This window comes from Marmota monax, unplaced genomic scaffold, assembly GCF_021218885.2.
Source record: "Marmota monax isolate L192 unplaced genomic scaffold, Marmota_monax_Labrador192_F-V1.1 WCK01_AAM20220418_F8-fsc00125, whole genome shotgun sequence".
Classification (NCBI taxonomy): Eukaryota; Metazoa; Chordata; class Mammalia; order Rodentia; family Sciuridae; genus Marmota; species Marmota monax.
In genome coordinates, this window is record NW_026695235.1 from 13916887 (window position 1) to 13932974 (window position 16088).

The window sequence follows — 16088 nt, forward strand, 5'->3', positions numbered from 1 at the left end:
AGGCCACCTTCACATTTCAGCTAGAGGGGTGCCCCTCTTCACCTTACTCCTTTTACAAAAGGACCAGGATGAGAGGGGCTGTGCCCAGGAGCAGCCCATATTACTGGGTGGGTGGACGTGTGCGGCGGGGCAGCCATCCTCGCCCAACTGCCACAGGTCTCCTGGGGTGGTCCTTGCAGGAGCAGGCTGCTGAGCGTGAGCATGAGCGTGAAGAGTTCCAGCAGGAAATCCAGAGGCTGGAGGGGCAGCTCCGCCAGGTGGCCAGGCTGCGGCCCCTGGGCCCCTGTGACAGTCAGGTGGGTAAGCGGCCGTTGGCCCTGCCTTCTGGGGAGCCCATCTCGAGAGTGTTTCTAAGCTTTGTCTCTCTTTACATTTTTGCCCTCCGTGGACTCAGGGACGTCAGTGTGCACAGCTGGATGAGGAGGTAGGATGGCAGCGCCGCCTGTGCCCCTTCTACACAGCTGATGCCCCCTGCTGGCTGCGGCTCCCTCACCTGTGTGGCCAGCAGGGGCCACATGCACCACCCTGTGTCTTGGTGCTTTCTTGGCTTTTGCTCAGGTCTGTGACTATCTGCAGCCTCTTGTCTGAGCTGGCTCTAGGTGATTTCCTTATTCTTTTTTAAAATTAAACTTATTTTGAGGAGATGGTGGGTTCTGTGTGGTGGTAAGAAGTAAGGCTCAGAGAGAACCCTGTTCCATGGTTGCATCCTGCAGAACCCGACAGGGCTGCGGTGGAACAGAGCCATGTGCCCTGCAGTACCCTGTGCCCCTGGCAGCGCGGACCCGCCCTGTCTCTGGAGCATTCTGTAGTGGAGTCTTGGATGCTGCCACTGGGGACTGGCTTTCCCCCCTGGTTCTCTGGAGAGCCACCCAGGTGGTTGCATCCTCAAGGGGTCTTTTTGTTGCCGAATAGTAATCTATTCCTTTCTGTCAAAGAAAGTTTTAATCTACTAACTTGTCTTGTCTTACATTATTGCTTTTATGGATCTTCTTGTTAGGAGAGAGTGCCCTTCCTGAAACTTCAACCTGGGTCTCATTCTTGAGTGGGTTTCATTGTGCAGCTGAGGTCTGGAGAGACTTCTGTCACTTGCGTTGTGTGCTTTCTTTGTTGGGAAGAGAGGTTGCTGTTCAACAGTCTGTTTCATTTCTCGTGCTTTTTTGTGTTTTAGATTGAACTATTGCAAGAAAAGTTGAGAGAAAAATCGGATGGATTTAATGAGTTGGTTATAAAGAAAGAGTTGGCAGATAGGCAAGTGTTAATCCAGGAAGAAGAAATTAAACATCTGGAGGAGACAAACGCCAACACCAAAAGACAGGTGGCCCAGCTCCAGGAAGAACTGGAAAAACAGAAAAAGATGGTGAAAAAACTACAAGTAAAGCAACTGCATCCTAGGACTGCAATGGATGGCCGGGGTGCACAAGGGGCAGCACCTCACTCCCACTCTGCCCAATGCTCCACCTGCCAGGAGCCAGTGCACCATGAGTCCTCAGTGGCCTGCTTAGTGGTTCGCGTCTTGCTCACTTCCTGCCGACTTAGTTGCTCGCTTAGTTGCTTAGTCACTCACTTAGTTGCTGATTTAGTTGCTCGCTTAGTTGCTCATATCTTGCTGACTTAGTTGATCACTTCTTACTGGTCTAGTTGCTGACTTCTTGCTCATTTAGTTGCTTAGTTGCTCACCTCTTGCTTGCTTAGTTGCTCACTTAATTGCTTAGTCATTGCTGACTTAGTTGCTCACCTCTTGCTTGCTTAGTTGCTCACTTAATTGCTTAGTCATTGCTGACTTAGTTGCTCACCTCTTGCCCACTTTATTGCGGCCTGAGCTTCTAACTGCCCAGGAAGTGGCACTGTTTCCTTTGACCATTTGGTTGGTGGAAATTGAACTTCTGACTTTTAGTTCATATCACTGGAAGTTAAAACGTCCCTTAAAAAATGAGGCCCGAAGAACAGCCTAACTTGAGAGTCAGACTGAATTTTGTTCAAGGGTGACTCAGTTTTCATCAGCCTTGCCTGGTTCTTGTGAGTGCTGGTGGGAGGGACTGAACCCCCAAGGACAGGGTGCCCTGGTTTCACCACCCTGGGAAGGACACCTCAGCACCTGTGCTTCCTGGTGGTCCTGCTTAGCCTTGCCCCACAGGAGATCCTTCCCTGATCCAGCACTTCCTGCATGTGCCTTTGTTCATTCACTCAGCAGACATTCACTGAGCTCCTTAGTGCTGCGAGTGAAGAAAGTGGCTTTCCCCCCCAGGTCCGACCACCTGTACAAGTTGGTGTGCTAGCTTCTTGCCCCCCTGTGTGTGATGTTTCCCCCACTTAAAATGTGTTGAGGGTGCTGTGAGCCATATCCTTCCTCTTGCCAGTTTTTTTCTAGTGTTTTGGAATTGGAGATAGCCTAGTGACTGTTTTTGTGCCTTGTCAAGTGATCACCAAGGTCTCTCCCAGTGGGATCATGGTGCTCCTGTGGCTCTCTCCAGTGTTGGGGGGGTCTCAGCAGGAGCTCAGATGGGTTCTGTTTAGTGTCTGTGGTCTGGAGCCCCTGGGCACAGGTGAGTGCAGGGCCCCCATTGCTTTAGGATACCTCAGGATGGTCTATGTTATGGAGGCAGCAGAGTGAGGTCCTTGATTCTGTAAGTGTCTGCCTAAAATAAATTTTCACCTCTTTCTTAAATAGGAAGAAGAGGCAGTAAAGGAACAGCAGAGGAGTGACGTGATACTGGTGCCGCTGCCGCAGTCTAGGACCCCCGAGGGCAGGTGTCCCATGCCTCCAAGGGGCAGCCCCCGGGAAGGCGCGGAGGTCCTGTCAGAGGCGCTGCAGAGGGCCCTGCTTCAGCACGAGAGCCAGGCAAGTGTGGTGCAGGCAGCAGCAGTGCCCATATTTGGCATTGTCAAAAGATATGTGCCCAATGTGTGCTATCTCCTTTGTAATTCTGTCACTTTTAGGTGATACTTTTTATATTTCTAAAATTTTCAGAGCTATTTTGATTAATTATTAAGTCAGCTAGAAAATTAGATGATTTTTAATACTTTTTGGTTTTAATGCAAGGTTTTGGACTTAAAAGAACAACTAGAAAAGATGAAAGATGACCTAGTAAGTAAAAATGAAGAAATACTACATCTGAAGTTAAAACTAGATGTGCAAAGCGACCCTGCGGCCACCAGCACCCAGGGGCTTGACGAGGAGAGTGCCGGTATAAAGGTAGGCCACAGGGACCTGCTGGAGGCCTAAGCTGGTGCTGCCCGAGCATGACACCGCCCCACTCCAGCCTTCCCTCCAACAGAGACGGGCGCCTGAGCGGGCAGACCGCTCTGGCTCCACGTGGCCCGGCACGCGTGGCCACAGCTGTCTCTGAGCCAGAGCAGAGGGCCAGCAGCCCTCCAGCCCTGTGTCCTGTTTCTGGCACTGGCAGTCAGGCCTCCAGAGGGTCTTGTTGGGGTAGAGTTGCAGCAGAGCTTCGTCCCTGTGGTGGCTGGGGAGGAAACCCACCCTCAGGCCTTAGCACAGACCCTTCCCACTTCTTCATGGGAAGAGCTTGTTTGTGCATTGGCCCAGTGGAGAGGGACGCAGCCTCCATAATGGGATTGGTGTGGGAGGGAACCTTTAGCAATCTCAGGGGTGACTTTGACGTATCTTGTTTGGGGTTGTCCCGTGGTACCAGCAGCACTGTTTCACCACGAGCTGCTAGTGTGGGAGAAATGCGGGCCTGCCTGGCCCTCTCAGTCGCTGCCTGCGAGTTGAAGGTGTTTGCTGAGCCGTCCTCCCAGGGAGCCTCTCCCCTGGCAGAGCAGGGAAAAGGCCTCCCCTGTTCTTTGAGACCCTTTGAAGTGTGTGGCCTGGGAAGCGCAGGGATGGAATCCGGAAAGCCAAACACCCGCCATTTCAACAGACAGAACAGTTTCTAGTGGGGTTTCCGACTGTCAAGTTTAGACTAGCGGCCTGCTTGGTTAGGAGGGTCTGTGGTGCCTGTGAGGTCAGGGTTCACGAGCAGGTCTCTCTGTGGGCTTTGTTACGGAGGTGATGCGCCCAGCAAGGCGGTTCCTGTGCTGGGCTTGCAGCCCTGGCTCCTGCATTTGTGATACTTTGTTTTGCTAACTTTGGAGAATGGTATAATGATGGCTAGGGCATTAAGGTAAAGAGTTTTGTGGGCAGTTTTTCATTAAAACTGTATTTGTTGGCAGAATTTAAAAATATCCTCTTGCATTACCTTGAGGAATGTCTTTAAAGCATTAATTAATTAATTAATTCTTTTTTGTATTGGGGATTGCACCCAGGGGCACACTACCACCGAGTTACCTCCCCAGCCCTTTCAATTTTTTATTTTAAGAAAGAGTTTTGTTGAATTGCTAGGGCTCACCCCAAACTCGTGATCCCCCTGCAGTGACCACAAGTGACCACTGTCACTTCAAATATTTCCCCTATGATAACCCTTTGTGGTCACCACACACTGTTCCCAGCCCTTGACAATGTTGCCACCACTTACTTGTCCTTGATCCAAGATGTGGCTGCAGTTTTTTTTTTTTTTTTTGTTGTTGTTGTTTTGTTTTGTTTTTTTTGTGGTGCTGGGGATCGAACCCAGGGCCTTGTGCATGCAAGGCCAGCACTCTGCCAACTGAGCCATATACCCAGCCTCTTATACTGCAGTTTTGATTTTTCCAAAATTTGGAGTCTGCTCCCTTGGCATGATATGTTTGAGTCTTAAGCCTGTTGCTCTATGCACCATTGGAACCTCCCGAGTGTCCTGGGGAACCGGGATTCCCCTGCTGCTGAGCCCCGCCCCGCCCTGGGGATCAGGGAGCCCCTGCTGCTGAGCAGCGCTCTGGGGATGTACTGCCATGGTTTTCACTTGCTCTTGTTGGGTTGTTTTTTGTTTTTCAACTTGGATTGTTTTTTGGTTTTATCAAACACGATCAAGCTGCTGTGAAGATTCATATGGAGGTTTTTATGAGAAAATAAGTTTTTATTTCTTTTGGTTAAACGTCTATAGTTTTGTAGCCAATCCATCTGTTAGGAAAATGTTTTACCTGAAGAGAACTTGGGAGCTGCTTCCTCCCTCCCATAGCTGTCCTCCCAACTGCCGTGTCCTCTTTTGCTCATGGTGGTCAGTCTTGTCCATCCTAAGAAATGTGACAGTTGTATCCTTGTTTAATTGGAATTCCCGTAAGGAGTTGGTCCTGAGTATCTTTTTATGGGTATATTTGCCACTCATATCACGGGGAATTATTTGTTCTAATTTTTGGTTAAGTTTTTAAAAGTTTATTCCTGTTGGGCTTTGGGAATTCTGAGCACAATTTTTTTTGATACGTTCTTTGCCAATATTTTTTCCATTCTTGTATCTTCCTTCTCTTAACATGTACTTCATAAGCAAAACTTGGTTCTGATGAAGCCCACTGTATTGAATATTTCATGCTTTTGGAGTTGTATCTGAGGGTTTTTGCCTAACCCCGGGGCATGAAGTGTTCTGTTTTCTTTTGGGAGTTCCGCAGTGTTTCTTTGTGTCCAGGTTTTGATATGCTTCTTTACTTTTGGGCAACGTCTGCCTCATTGTGCTGCTGTGTGCTGAGAGTCTGCTCGCGGAGCTGTTCTCGCCCCTGCTCAAACCCCAGCTGCCGGTGCTTGCTTGAGCCTACTTCTGAGCTCTTTCTCATTGACGATGCCACTGTGCCTGTGGCGGGAGTTTTACGGCCAGTGCTGCTGTTTGGATCTGGAACTCCCCCCACCCTGGATGGTGGTGTTGGGAGGTGGTGGAGCCCCTGGAGGTGGGTCCTCGTGGGAGGAAGTGAGGTCCCTGGGTTGTGCCCCTGAGGGCATGTTGGGACCGACCTGCTTGCTCTGGCTTTCTGGTCAAGGGGAACAGGCCTCCTCCTCCATTGGCTCCCACCACGACGAACTGTACTGTCATGGGGCCTCACAACCATGGATGGAGGCCTGTGAGCCACCAGCCAGAAGCACTCTATACTCTGGGTGGTGCAGGTGTCATGACAGTGATGGGAGGTGACGCGTGACGTCTGGAGTCAACAGTGCTCATTCTCCAGTGTGTTCAGTTTTCTGTGCTGGTTCCTGTCTTTCCACGTGAGTTTTCAGCGGAGATGCCCTCCACTGGTGGCCATTGCAGCTGTGGGGTGGCCACTTCTTTTCTGCTCTTCAGATTTGGCCACATGTTCCTGGTTCACCGCTGGGTATCTTAAGTGATTTGGATTGACATCCTTGACATTGTGCAGGTGATGGGGACTCTGGCTTCTGGAGTGTTGAGGCTTGGCTAGCCTCTGAGCTGCGCTCTCTTATTTATAGGGACAGTGACCACCCTTGCCCCAGTGATGGCATTGGCTTGTCATATGGAACTGACGTGGAACTTGGGGGTCTCACTCCCTGCTTCTCTGTCTCCTGGGGATGCTCCTCCCTCTGTAGCCTGACTGCCTTGTGTCCTCCTCCTGGGCCTGGTCTGCCTATGTCACTTGAGGGCAAAGTCTCAGAGCCAAAAACCTGCCATCCAGTGGCCTCTGCCATCGCTGAGCCCCCTACACCGCCCCCCGCCCCCCGCCCCAATCTCCTGTCAGGTCTCACGAGATGGATCTTAGCAGCACCTTTCCCCACTCTGCCCTCCCAATCCATGTTCCAGCCCTCCCTGGCCCTTGGTGACCCCTACCAGTGCCAACTCTCCCGAGGACCCCCAGGGAGTAGCCACAGCATGCACAGGGCTGTCCAACATGTGTTCTTGCAGTGGCGTCCACCTTCAGCTCAGCCTGAAGCTGTCTTTGGCTGTCTTTTGGCACCGTAGCCTTTCCCCACGTCTTGCACCGTAGCCTTTCCCCACGTCTTGCCTTGCGTCTGGGGGACCAAGGGCAGACTTTGGTGCTTCACTTCAGAATCACCTGAGTGTGGTATCTGTGTTGGGCTTACGAGTCCCGTGTTGCACGCCACTGTACCCCAGTGTAGTTGGAGCAATTGGTGAGATTGCACAGTCAAAACTGTCCTCAAGACCCCCGTCTGTGCAACAGATGGTGAATGGTGTGCAAAGCAGCTAAGGGGCAGGAGGCGTGGCCATTATTTAAGTGTGTTTTGCTAAGCATGCAGCGTTGCTTTTGTATCTGGTGAGTGAGTGCCAGGAACAGCTAAGAGCATCCTGAATGGGACCAGAAGAGCACTGGGGTCTTATTTCTGTGTGGGGGCTGCGTTTGTGTTTTGGTTGAAGCCACTGGGAGGGAGCTCCAGTGAAGCTGAGCAAAGCTGTGAGCCCTCAGCTGTTTTGGAAAGCAGTACATCAGACAGACCATGACAAATTGTTTGAAAATTGTTATAGAACACTAATTGGGTAGAAGCTTTCTGTTTCAGTCACTACCATTGATTTAAGAAAATGGAATTTGGAGCCATATTGACATAGATTTTAATCCTGATTTTCCAGTCACTGTTTTTATAAGTTTGGAGAGAAAATAAGGTCCAAGTTGCAATGTTCCCACCTTTATCGCCATATCACCTTTATCACAGTTATGATATTCTGTACCATAGAACTGTTGAGATAGGTTAGAAAGCTCTTCCAGCACTTGGCCAAGCCAGCACTGGCAGCAGCTGGAGCGTGGGCCCTTACCCTGCGCCGTGTCATGAGGACAGCAGCCCTGGACTCTTCCAGCGTGCTTACCCTCTGGGTGGCAGGGCTGTGTGGCTTCCAGCCCTTGGGTGATGGCAGACCCTCTGGCCAGTTTTCTTCACTCTTACTCTATTGCTGGGGTAACACCTAGAACCTAAAGGCCCTTTCAGGAAAATGAAACAAAGTATCTAAATGTTAGCACTTAAAGGTGGCAAAAGCGTTGTTTTATAGTGTCTTGGAAAGGGGCTAGGCCAGGCAGAGCCCCGGAGTCAGAAGGTGGGGAAGCTGTACACCCTCCGCCTGTGGCTTTGCTCCTGTCACTGTGCCATGCCTTGAGTTGTCTGACCTCTCTTACCTGCTGAGTGGGTTCAGGCTGATGTGTGTGTTGAAAGAGGAGGTCCAGGGCGGTTCCTTTGGTAATGGCCTCTGAAACGTGCTTTCTCTTCAGGTTGAGTACAGCAGAAGTTCTGAGGTTGAAGAGCTGAAAGCCATTATTGAAAATTTGCAAGAGAACCAGGAACGGTTACAAAAGGATAAAGCAGAAGAAATTGAACAGCTGCATGAGGTCATTGAGAAGCTGCAGAGTGAGCTGTCCCTTATGGGGCCCGTGGTCCATGAGCTCAGTGACAGTCAGGTGGGCAGCCTGCGCAATGAGCTTCTCTGTTCCCAGGCCCAAGGCCCTGGAGGGCAGGTGCTGCAGGCTGAGCTCGAGGCCGCACGTGCTGCCAAGGAGGCCCTGGGCCAGCTGTTGGCCGACCAGGCACGTGGACACAGCGAGGCCCTGGAGGCCCTACAGCAGCGCCTGCAAGCAGCAGAGGAGGCTGCTGCCCGGCAACTGGCTGAACTAGGACACAGTGTAGCCCTGAGGGAGGCTGAGGTCCAGGGCATGGCTTCCCGGATCCAGGAGCTCGAGGCCCTCCTGAAGGCAAGGGAAGCAACACTTGTGCAGAGAGATTCAGAAATCGGTGCTCTGAACAGGAGCAGAGCAGCACACTCCGCGGAGCTGGAGGCCGTCCTGCTGGCCTTGGCCCGCTTCCGCTGCGCCCTTGAACAGCAGCCTCGGGCTGCCCCGGAGGAGCCTCCTGAGCTCCAGCGGTTACGAGTGCAGTGTGTCCGCCTCAGCCGCCAGCTGCAGGCGCTGAGCCACCGGTTTCTGAGGTGCCAGGCGGAGCTGGGCCAGCAGCAGGCCTGTGTGGACGCACAGGCTGTGTGTGATGACTGGCTGGAGCAGGGGAGCGGAGGCCCCCACGGCCAAGGCCCACAGGTAGGCCTTGATCCCTGCTGGCCACGGATGCCCAGCTTCTGCACCTGAGGAGCTGGGGTCGCATGCGGCAGGGGCAGCTGGGCTGGGCTGGAGCGTTGGATTGAGTTTATTCTTCTACTTTCCATCTCGCAACTTGGATGACTTCTCTTGTGCTGGACAGTGGGGCTACATTTGCCGTTGGTGGCTCCTGGCAGGGTAGAGGAGGGAGCGTGGAGCACTGGCTTGGCTGGGCCCATGTGGGACCTACACAGGAGTCAGGCTGGGCCTCACTCTTTGGTACAGTGTCAGACTTGTTATTATTGGAACCCCTGAAGTGCTCCAGGGGTCACATGTGGGGATCACTGGCATTGATTCCCTCTCATCTAATCAAATGGCTATACAAGCATTTCCTGCATACAATGTTTTAAGCTCATTTCATTTTGGAACACAAAGCCCTATGTGACTTTTTCTTCTTAAAATATTCCTGTTTGCTTTTGAGTAGAGGACATCAGGGTTTAGCTGCACACTGCCCCTCACATGCCCGGGCAGAGCAGTTTCTGATCCAGATGCCTCCAGCCACCCTGTGCTGTGAGCCGCCTTGATGGGAGGGATGCCCCCTGCCTTGGGTCCTCAACCTGGCACTCTGACCTTGTGGGCATGGAGCAGAGGCAAGGTGCATTCCTCATGAGGTCCCTTCTGCCTAACAAGGCTCCAGCCTGGGCAGTCTTCAGCACAGCTTACAGTATCCAGACTTCTGCTTCACTCAGCTCTGACTGCATGTGCCTCCTGCTATTTCCTGTCAAGGACGATCTGCAGCCTGCCAAAGTCTTGGTGACGCTGAAGGACACTGGTTTCCACAAACCGGAAAGTGCAATGTCGGTGCTCACAGTCTGCCAGAGACAGCTGGAGGCGGAGCTACTCTTGGTGACAGAGGGCCTGTGCTTGAGCCCGGAGGATGTTGGCAGGGTGCCAGCAGGGATGCAGGTATGCAGGTGGCCGTGAGGGTGGGGCTGGGGTGCAGGTGCCTGGGCAACCCGTGTGAGATGTGAAGGTGTGTGCGTGTCACATGGTGCATGGCCTGTTTCTCCAGGGAGGGAAGGAGATGGAGAGGCTCAACCATGGTGGGGTAATAGGTATGTGGTGTGTCTGGGGTCAGGGAGGGATGCACACGGGGCACACATCCATTTCAGAAAGGACAAAGGTGTGCGAAAGCATATTATGGATTGGGACATGGGTATGTGGGCTTGGGGACTGCAGGTGCACAGCTGTGCATCCTGGGAGGCTGGGCACAGTGTGTGGAGCTCATGGTAATGAAGGCTCGTGGCCACATACAGCAGCAGGTTCTGGATGCATCTGCCCAGCCGTGACGGTGTGCCTTGTCCATCGTGAGATCTCCGCCAGCTGCATTGAAGACCGGCTTTGGACATGTTTGCCCTGGTCTGAGCAGCTAGGGGTTTTGTGAGGACCACGTTGCCCGGGCTTCACCCTGCTGCAGACCGTTGTGCCCCAAGTGTCGGTCCGACATTGAAATGCTTTAGGGTTTAGGTCTTGACTGCTGTTTTTCCTTCCAGGAGAGTTGGCTTACATTTTCCCTGGGAGTTTGTTCCTCAGCAGCCTTAGGCCACGGCAGGGCTCTGACTGAGCGAGGAGGCACATAGCCATGCTCCTCAGCCACATAGGCTCCACACTTTTTTCATGGTGTCTGTCAGTGCCTTCCTCCTGGGGGGATGTGCCCTGTGACCCTGCTGGGCCAGCCAGTCCCCATCTCGTCCTCACTGCCGGTCACCTGACTACTCAGCCCCACTTGCCTCAGGGGCGGTTCTGCTCGGGTCTTCCCAGATGGGCTGGTGTGCGTGGGTACCAAAGTCCCCTTGCCCTAGCTTATGTGAATGGTGGTGCAGCCGACCTGGCCCCTCCTGCCTGGGCCACATGCACCATGCTCACTGATTCCACAGTGGGCCTGGGCTGTGCCTCAGAGAGGACGAGTGAGCCTGTCATAGCCCTCAGGAGGGACACCTGCAGGTTTTCAGAGCAGTCGGCCCTGCAGCCTGTGTGTTTGCTTGTCCTTAGAAGGTGTGTGTTGACCAGGAGACCACCTGCAGACAGCTGCTGCTCGCAGGGCTGCTACCTGGGTCTCCGGCTCTTTCTGTTCACATATGCAGAGGCTGTGCCAGCCAGTGACCATGGAGATGGTTGTGGCAGTTGTTCTCCAGGCCCAAGACCTTGAAGCCTCGATTCTTTTTTTTTTTTTTTTTTCTTTTCACTAAGTCAAGCTTGAAATCTTAAGCGACTGGCAGGCAGAGGGCTTTCTTGGGTTCTCCCTGTGCACGTGCCAGGAAGTCCCTGAATGGGCTGCAGGCACCAGATGGTGCTGTGAGGCGCCCTGAGTTTACTGTGTGCATATTCGTCTTACCTGCAGGGTAAGAACAAGCGACTGGAAGATTGTCAGCTGCAGAAATTCGACCTCATAGCTCAGGTGAAACAACTTCAGAAAAAACTAAACCGGCTAGTACACTCCATGGCCTTCCAGGACATGGACGTGGGGGGCTCTGAGCCCCAGCAGCCCTCGGCAGCGGCCAGCCCGTCAGAAAACAGCTCCAGTGAGAGTTCCTGCGATGGAGAAGCGGCAGACGCCTCGCCTCCTGTCGCTGCATTTGCTCTCCCCACGACCCCGTGGGGTCTAATTGGCAGTACTAAAGGTCGGCATTCCTTGGTCAGGATGGAAATGCCATGTTTTCCCACTCGAGAACCATCAGAGGCACAGGACGAGCCCCTTTCCTCACAGACCAGTGATCCCAGCGAGTCCTGCCATGCCAAGGAGGCTGAGCCTGAGAAGGACCCACTCAGGGTGCTGGACCTGTCCTCCTGGAGCTCTCCTGAGGTCCTCCGGAAGGATGCGACCCTGGACCCCCAGCCCAGCTTCCCCCTGACACCCTGCTCAGGCGCTCTGAGCCTGCCCAGTGTCATGGCCTCCCCCCAGCCCGGGGCAGACTCGCTGCTGCAGGCCGACATGTCGGAGCTGCATTGTTACCCGGGCGGGTCAGCAGCAGGACCAGCCCTGCAGTGGGCAGGAGCCCTTCCAGCTGAGCAGCACCACCACCACATGGAGAGCACCGCTGCGGTAGGTGCTCCCTGCTCTGCCCCACTCAGGGTTCCCATGGGGACGGATCACAGAAGCGCCATTGTTGGCTCACCTGCCTGTGCAGGGGCCTTGCGGCTGTGGTGGCAGGACGCCTAGGTCACTCAGGCCTTTCCAACAAGAGCTGCCTCAGCAACCCGCCTGGTGTGTCAGCTGATGCCAGCGCCCTGCACCAGAGTCACAAACCCATCTGCTGGCCTGGTTGACATGAGGATTCTTGTCCAGAATGGTTTTAGATTTATTTTCAGTAACATTTCACGTCTCACAGGTTGTACATGTGCTAGTTCATTTTTTTAAACATTTTTTTTCTAGTGGTAGATAGACACAGTACCTTTATTTAATACTTTTTATGTGGTGCTGGGGATCGAACCCAGGGCCTCACACATGCTAAGCAAGCGCTCTATCACTGAACCACAACCGCAGCCCTGTGCAAGTTAATTTTAAGAACAATGTATCATTTTTTAATCAGATGATGTTTTTCCTGACAGCAACTTTGGGATTTTGTATCTTAAGTTAAAATAAAAATAATTTGGGGGATGTGTGTTTTCTGAAGTATCCATATACTATCATTTCACACAAAAAATTAAAAATCTGAAGTATTTGCTAGTGACTACTTGACATATTTGTAGAGACCACTGAAGTGCCGTAGGCACATTTGAGTCAATAGTGGAGCCTGGGGCCCAGAGGGCTCAGATTCTGAATGCTGGCACGTGCTGTTCGAGTGGGAACATGGCAATTCTGGCCCTAGAAGCTTCCATCCAAGCCAGGCGTGGGGCCCACACCTGTGATTCCTGCTGCTTGGGAGGCTGACAGGAGGATGGTGCCAGCCTGGGCGACTTAGCGAGACCCTGCCTCTCAACAGAACTTCACCAGGGCTGGGGATGCAGCTCAGAGGAGGCACTGGCCTCGGTGGGTGCGAGGGGATTAGAGGCCCAGAGGAGGTCGGCTGGTGAGTGGAGCCGTGCAGCTGCTGCTCTGTAGCTTCTCAGAGTCTGTCTGTCTGTCTGTCTGCAGGAGAAGGACGTCGAGGACTTTATCGCAACTGCTTCTAATTCTCAAGACACACGAAGATCGTCTCCTCTGGGGTTGGCAGGGGACTGTGATGGAAGTGAACACAGTGAGTCTTGGCTTGCTTTGCTCTCCCTCTTAGGGGGAGTAGGGCTCAGGCCTACCCCAGGATGCCCATCCTCACACCCCTGGCCACTGGCGAGCTGCACACCTGCTGCTGGCTGCACTGCACTCCGCACCGGCCGTGCGTTTCCTAGATAGCCCCACGCCTCACTCAGCATTAGAGCTGGCCCCTTGGCCTTGCTGATGTCCTCGTGGCAGCCCCCGCAGGTGGGCAGACATGGGGAGGTCAGCTAGGGCAGAGCAGCCAGCACCACTGGCTCTGCCTCCTGAAGTTGGGGAAGGGCAGTGGTGCTGCTCTGAGCTGCTCCGAGCTGCTCCTTGGCACACCTGTGTCTGGGTGTTCCCAGGGTGTCTGGGCTGCTGTGTCCTCCTGGGTCTTCACCGCAGGAACCTTGGCTGTGGGGCAGTCTCCAGGTTTTCCTTGTGCTTCCCAGGGCGGGGTCCTGAGGGAGGGCTGCAGACTTCAATCCCCAGCTTGGGCCCTCGCACACTGGCCTCACCACTGTGGCTGCCAAACGTCTTCATCTGACTTGACGGTTTCTCCTGTAAGGGTGTCTCTCTTCAAGTTAGCAATCAAGGTTTTGTTTTTTTGTTTTTTGATTCATCATTGCCTCTTCCATTGGTTTTTGAGAATGAGATCATGGTGAAATATAGTTCATTGGGGATTTAGCACTTGCTGAATGCTAATGAAGTACCTTTTTGCTGTTGCTGTCCTGTCTGCCCTGACTTTGGGTCCCTGTTCTCTGGGGACGCTCGACATTCTACTCTGGGAACAAACGTTTGCTTGTTTCTAGTCACCTTTGCCACTTCACATGACATTCATAGCAGTGGTGCTGTCTTGCCCAGCTCTGTGAGTGCCTGTGCCTGTGTCCCTGCAGAGTGTCCCTAGCATACATTTCCTCTATTCCTGTTCTGCTGCACACCCGCTGCTGGGCCACCCACGTGCCTGAGCCGTGTGTCCCCTGAGCCCCCCAGCACCTCTAATTCCTGGGCAGCCCCTTCCTTCCTTAATGGTGTTGTGCTGGAATGAAGCGGCTTCCCAGAGCTCTGGAGCGTGTGCTGGGAGGCTTCCGGAGACTCCCTGTCCCTGTCTCTGTCTCATTGGAGTTTGCCTTGGTACAGACTCCTGGGTTGGGAGTCATGTGTGCTTGGACTTGGAATGCTACCCACCCTGTCCTGCAGCTCCACACACCCTCAGTGACACCAGGGACCTACAGGGCTGCCTAGTTGGGGCGGCATGCAGCTGCTAGCCTCAAGAGCTCCCTCTTATTCCTTCTAATCATTTATCCTGTGGCCTTCTCTCTTCTTTCTGTAGTTTTTGCTAATGAAGCATTAGACCCCCTGCTCTGATTTTCTGATCTCTTTAATTTAGTTTTTCTCCTTGTCCTCGTCTCCACATTTTTGTGGAGCTTCTTAACCTTGGTGCTAGTGTGTCTCTGTTCTCCCACTTTGGATTCCTGAGAGGCTGGTCTGGGTGCTCCGTCCTGTACCCTTGTGTCTTGGCCTTGTAGCAGCAGGCCTCGTCTTGCTTCCCTGGAGATGGTAGCTGCTTTTCCTGCGTTGCCTTCTGTTGGCTGCACATCCAGTTTCTTCCCAGCATGCTCTCTTCTGGGTCTGAGGACCTGGACTGGCCCATCCTCCAGTGAGGCCTTGTCTCTGGACGTCTCACTTTCTGCTGGGGTCTGGAACTGGGTGCTCTGAAGGTGCCACCCCCTCACTGCCCTGCCTGCCGGGGGCCTGAGGATCAGATGGGGCTGCACACCTGGGAAGGTTCCAAGCCCCCTCCTGTCAGAGGACCGGTGCCCTGTCTCAGCTATGTTTGGGCACTCTCATCAGGCATGCGTGCCTTTTCTGGACCACATGGCTGCTGCCTGCCCAGCTGCTGCCCGCTCGCCTCAGGGCCGACACCGTCTGTTCCCTGCCACTCTGGCTCCCTTCCTTGAGCCCGTAGAGCACAGGCTCATGTGTGCAGCCGCTAGCGTGCTGGCTTGGGGAGGTTGTCAGCTAAGTGAGGGCTGCATGCCCTATATGCTTAGGAGCGCGGTGTCCCCAAGGCTCTCCTCCAGGCGTGGACGTTGGCATGGGCATGCAGGGTGGCCTTCCCTGACCTGGTGAGGTTTCTACTGCCTTGCCTGGTGCTCCTCAGCTCTCCTCCACTCATGGAGCTGTGCTGCAGCTGGAGGTGGGCTCTGTGGCCTGGTCTCACCATGTGGTGCCGTAGGTGGCAGCCTGGGCTTTGGAATGATGCTGAGCCCAGAATTGGGAAGACCCGAGGTCCCCACTGCTGGTTCTGCGACTCCTGCTCTCGTCTCCAGAGGGTCACAACAACCACCCGGAGTGATGCAGGAGAAGGAGGTCCACCCTCTGCACATGAAGGTAGGGACCAGCACTTCGTGGGGGTCAAGTGCATGTGTGTTAGTCCTAAGAGACAGGGAGAGTCCTCTTCCTGCATTTATTTATCATCATTTGTGGCTGATTGGGCGGAAATGATAGTGTGTGTTTGGTTTGGTTTTGGAGGCGGATCTCTGGTGGAATTCAGGTATAATTCCCAAATTTTAAGGAGTAAATTAGGTTGTTAATGAAAATTCTTCATACTTAAGTTTAGTAATTAACAAAAAAAAGCAAAAACTTCAGGGAAGTCTTGAGGGAGCCATCAAGAGGCTGCAGTGAGGCCAAGGGCTGTGGTTATTTGAGTCAGAACTTAAAGTCCCAAATGTGATTTTTGTAGATTTCTTAAATTGCTCCAAGTGCACTGTCTCCCTGTGTTGTTTTAGATGTCTTCTGGAGTGTAGAGTACCAGGGCCATGCTATGTGTAGGTGAGGGCCACGGGGCAGCCCCAGGGGCGACGCTCCTGCCTTGGTGCCAAGGTGCATCGTGGGAGCATGCCTGCCACCTTGTGTGGTCTCCGTGTGTGGTTCCTGTGTCCGTTGTGTGTCCCCCGTAGTCCCTGTGCTCCCTGGGGGGTAGCCCCTTTGGGTGGTCACTTGTGGTTGCTAT

The 16088-nt window shown here is 53.4% G+C and overlaps 1 protein-coding gene across 12 annotated transcripts in view; it reads left to right on the plus strand.

Annotated features, from left to right (window-relative positions):
* Pcnt (pericentrin) overlaps window positions 1–16088 on the plus strand; it is a 98113-nt gene that overhangs the window by 63442 nt on the left and 18583 nt on the right. For 8 of the 12 annotated variants that reach the window (XM_058577308.1, XM_058577306.1, XM_058577310.1 and 5 more), the window contains 10 exons: window positions 180–296; window positions 395–424; window positions 1169–1504; window positions 2669–2839; window positions 3041–3193; window positions 8026–8841; window positions 9625–9804; window positions 11240–11941; window positions 12974–13076; window positions 15312–15466. In XM_058577308.1, coding sequence (XP_058433291.1) covers window positions 180–296; window positions 395–424; window positions 1169–1504; window positions 2669–2839; window positions 3041–3193; window positions 8026–8841; window positions 9625–9804; window positions 11240–11941; window positions 12974–13076; window positions 15312–15466 — 2763 coding nt within the window. The remainder of the gene's footprint in view (window positions 1–179; window positions 297–394; window positions 425–1168; window positions 1505–2668; window positions 2840–3040; window positions 3194–8025; window positions 8842–9624; window positions 9805–11239; window positions 11942–12973; window positions 13077–15311; window positions 15467–16088) is intronic. The other 4 variants (XM_058577311.1, XM_046439197.2, XM_046439198.2 and 1 more) reach the window with 2 other exon arrangements.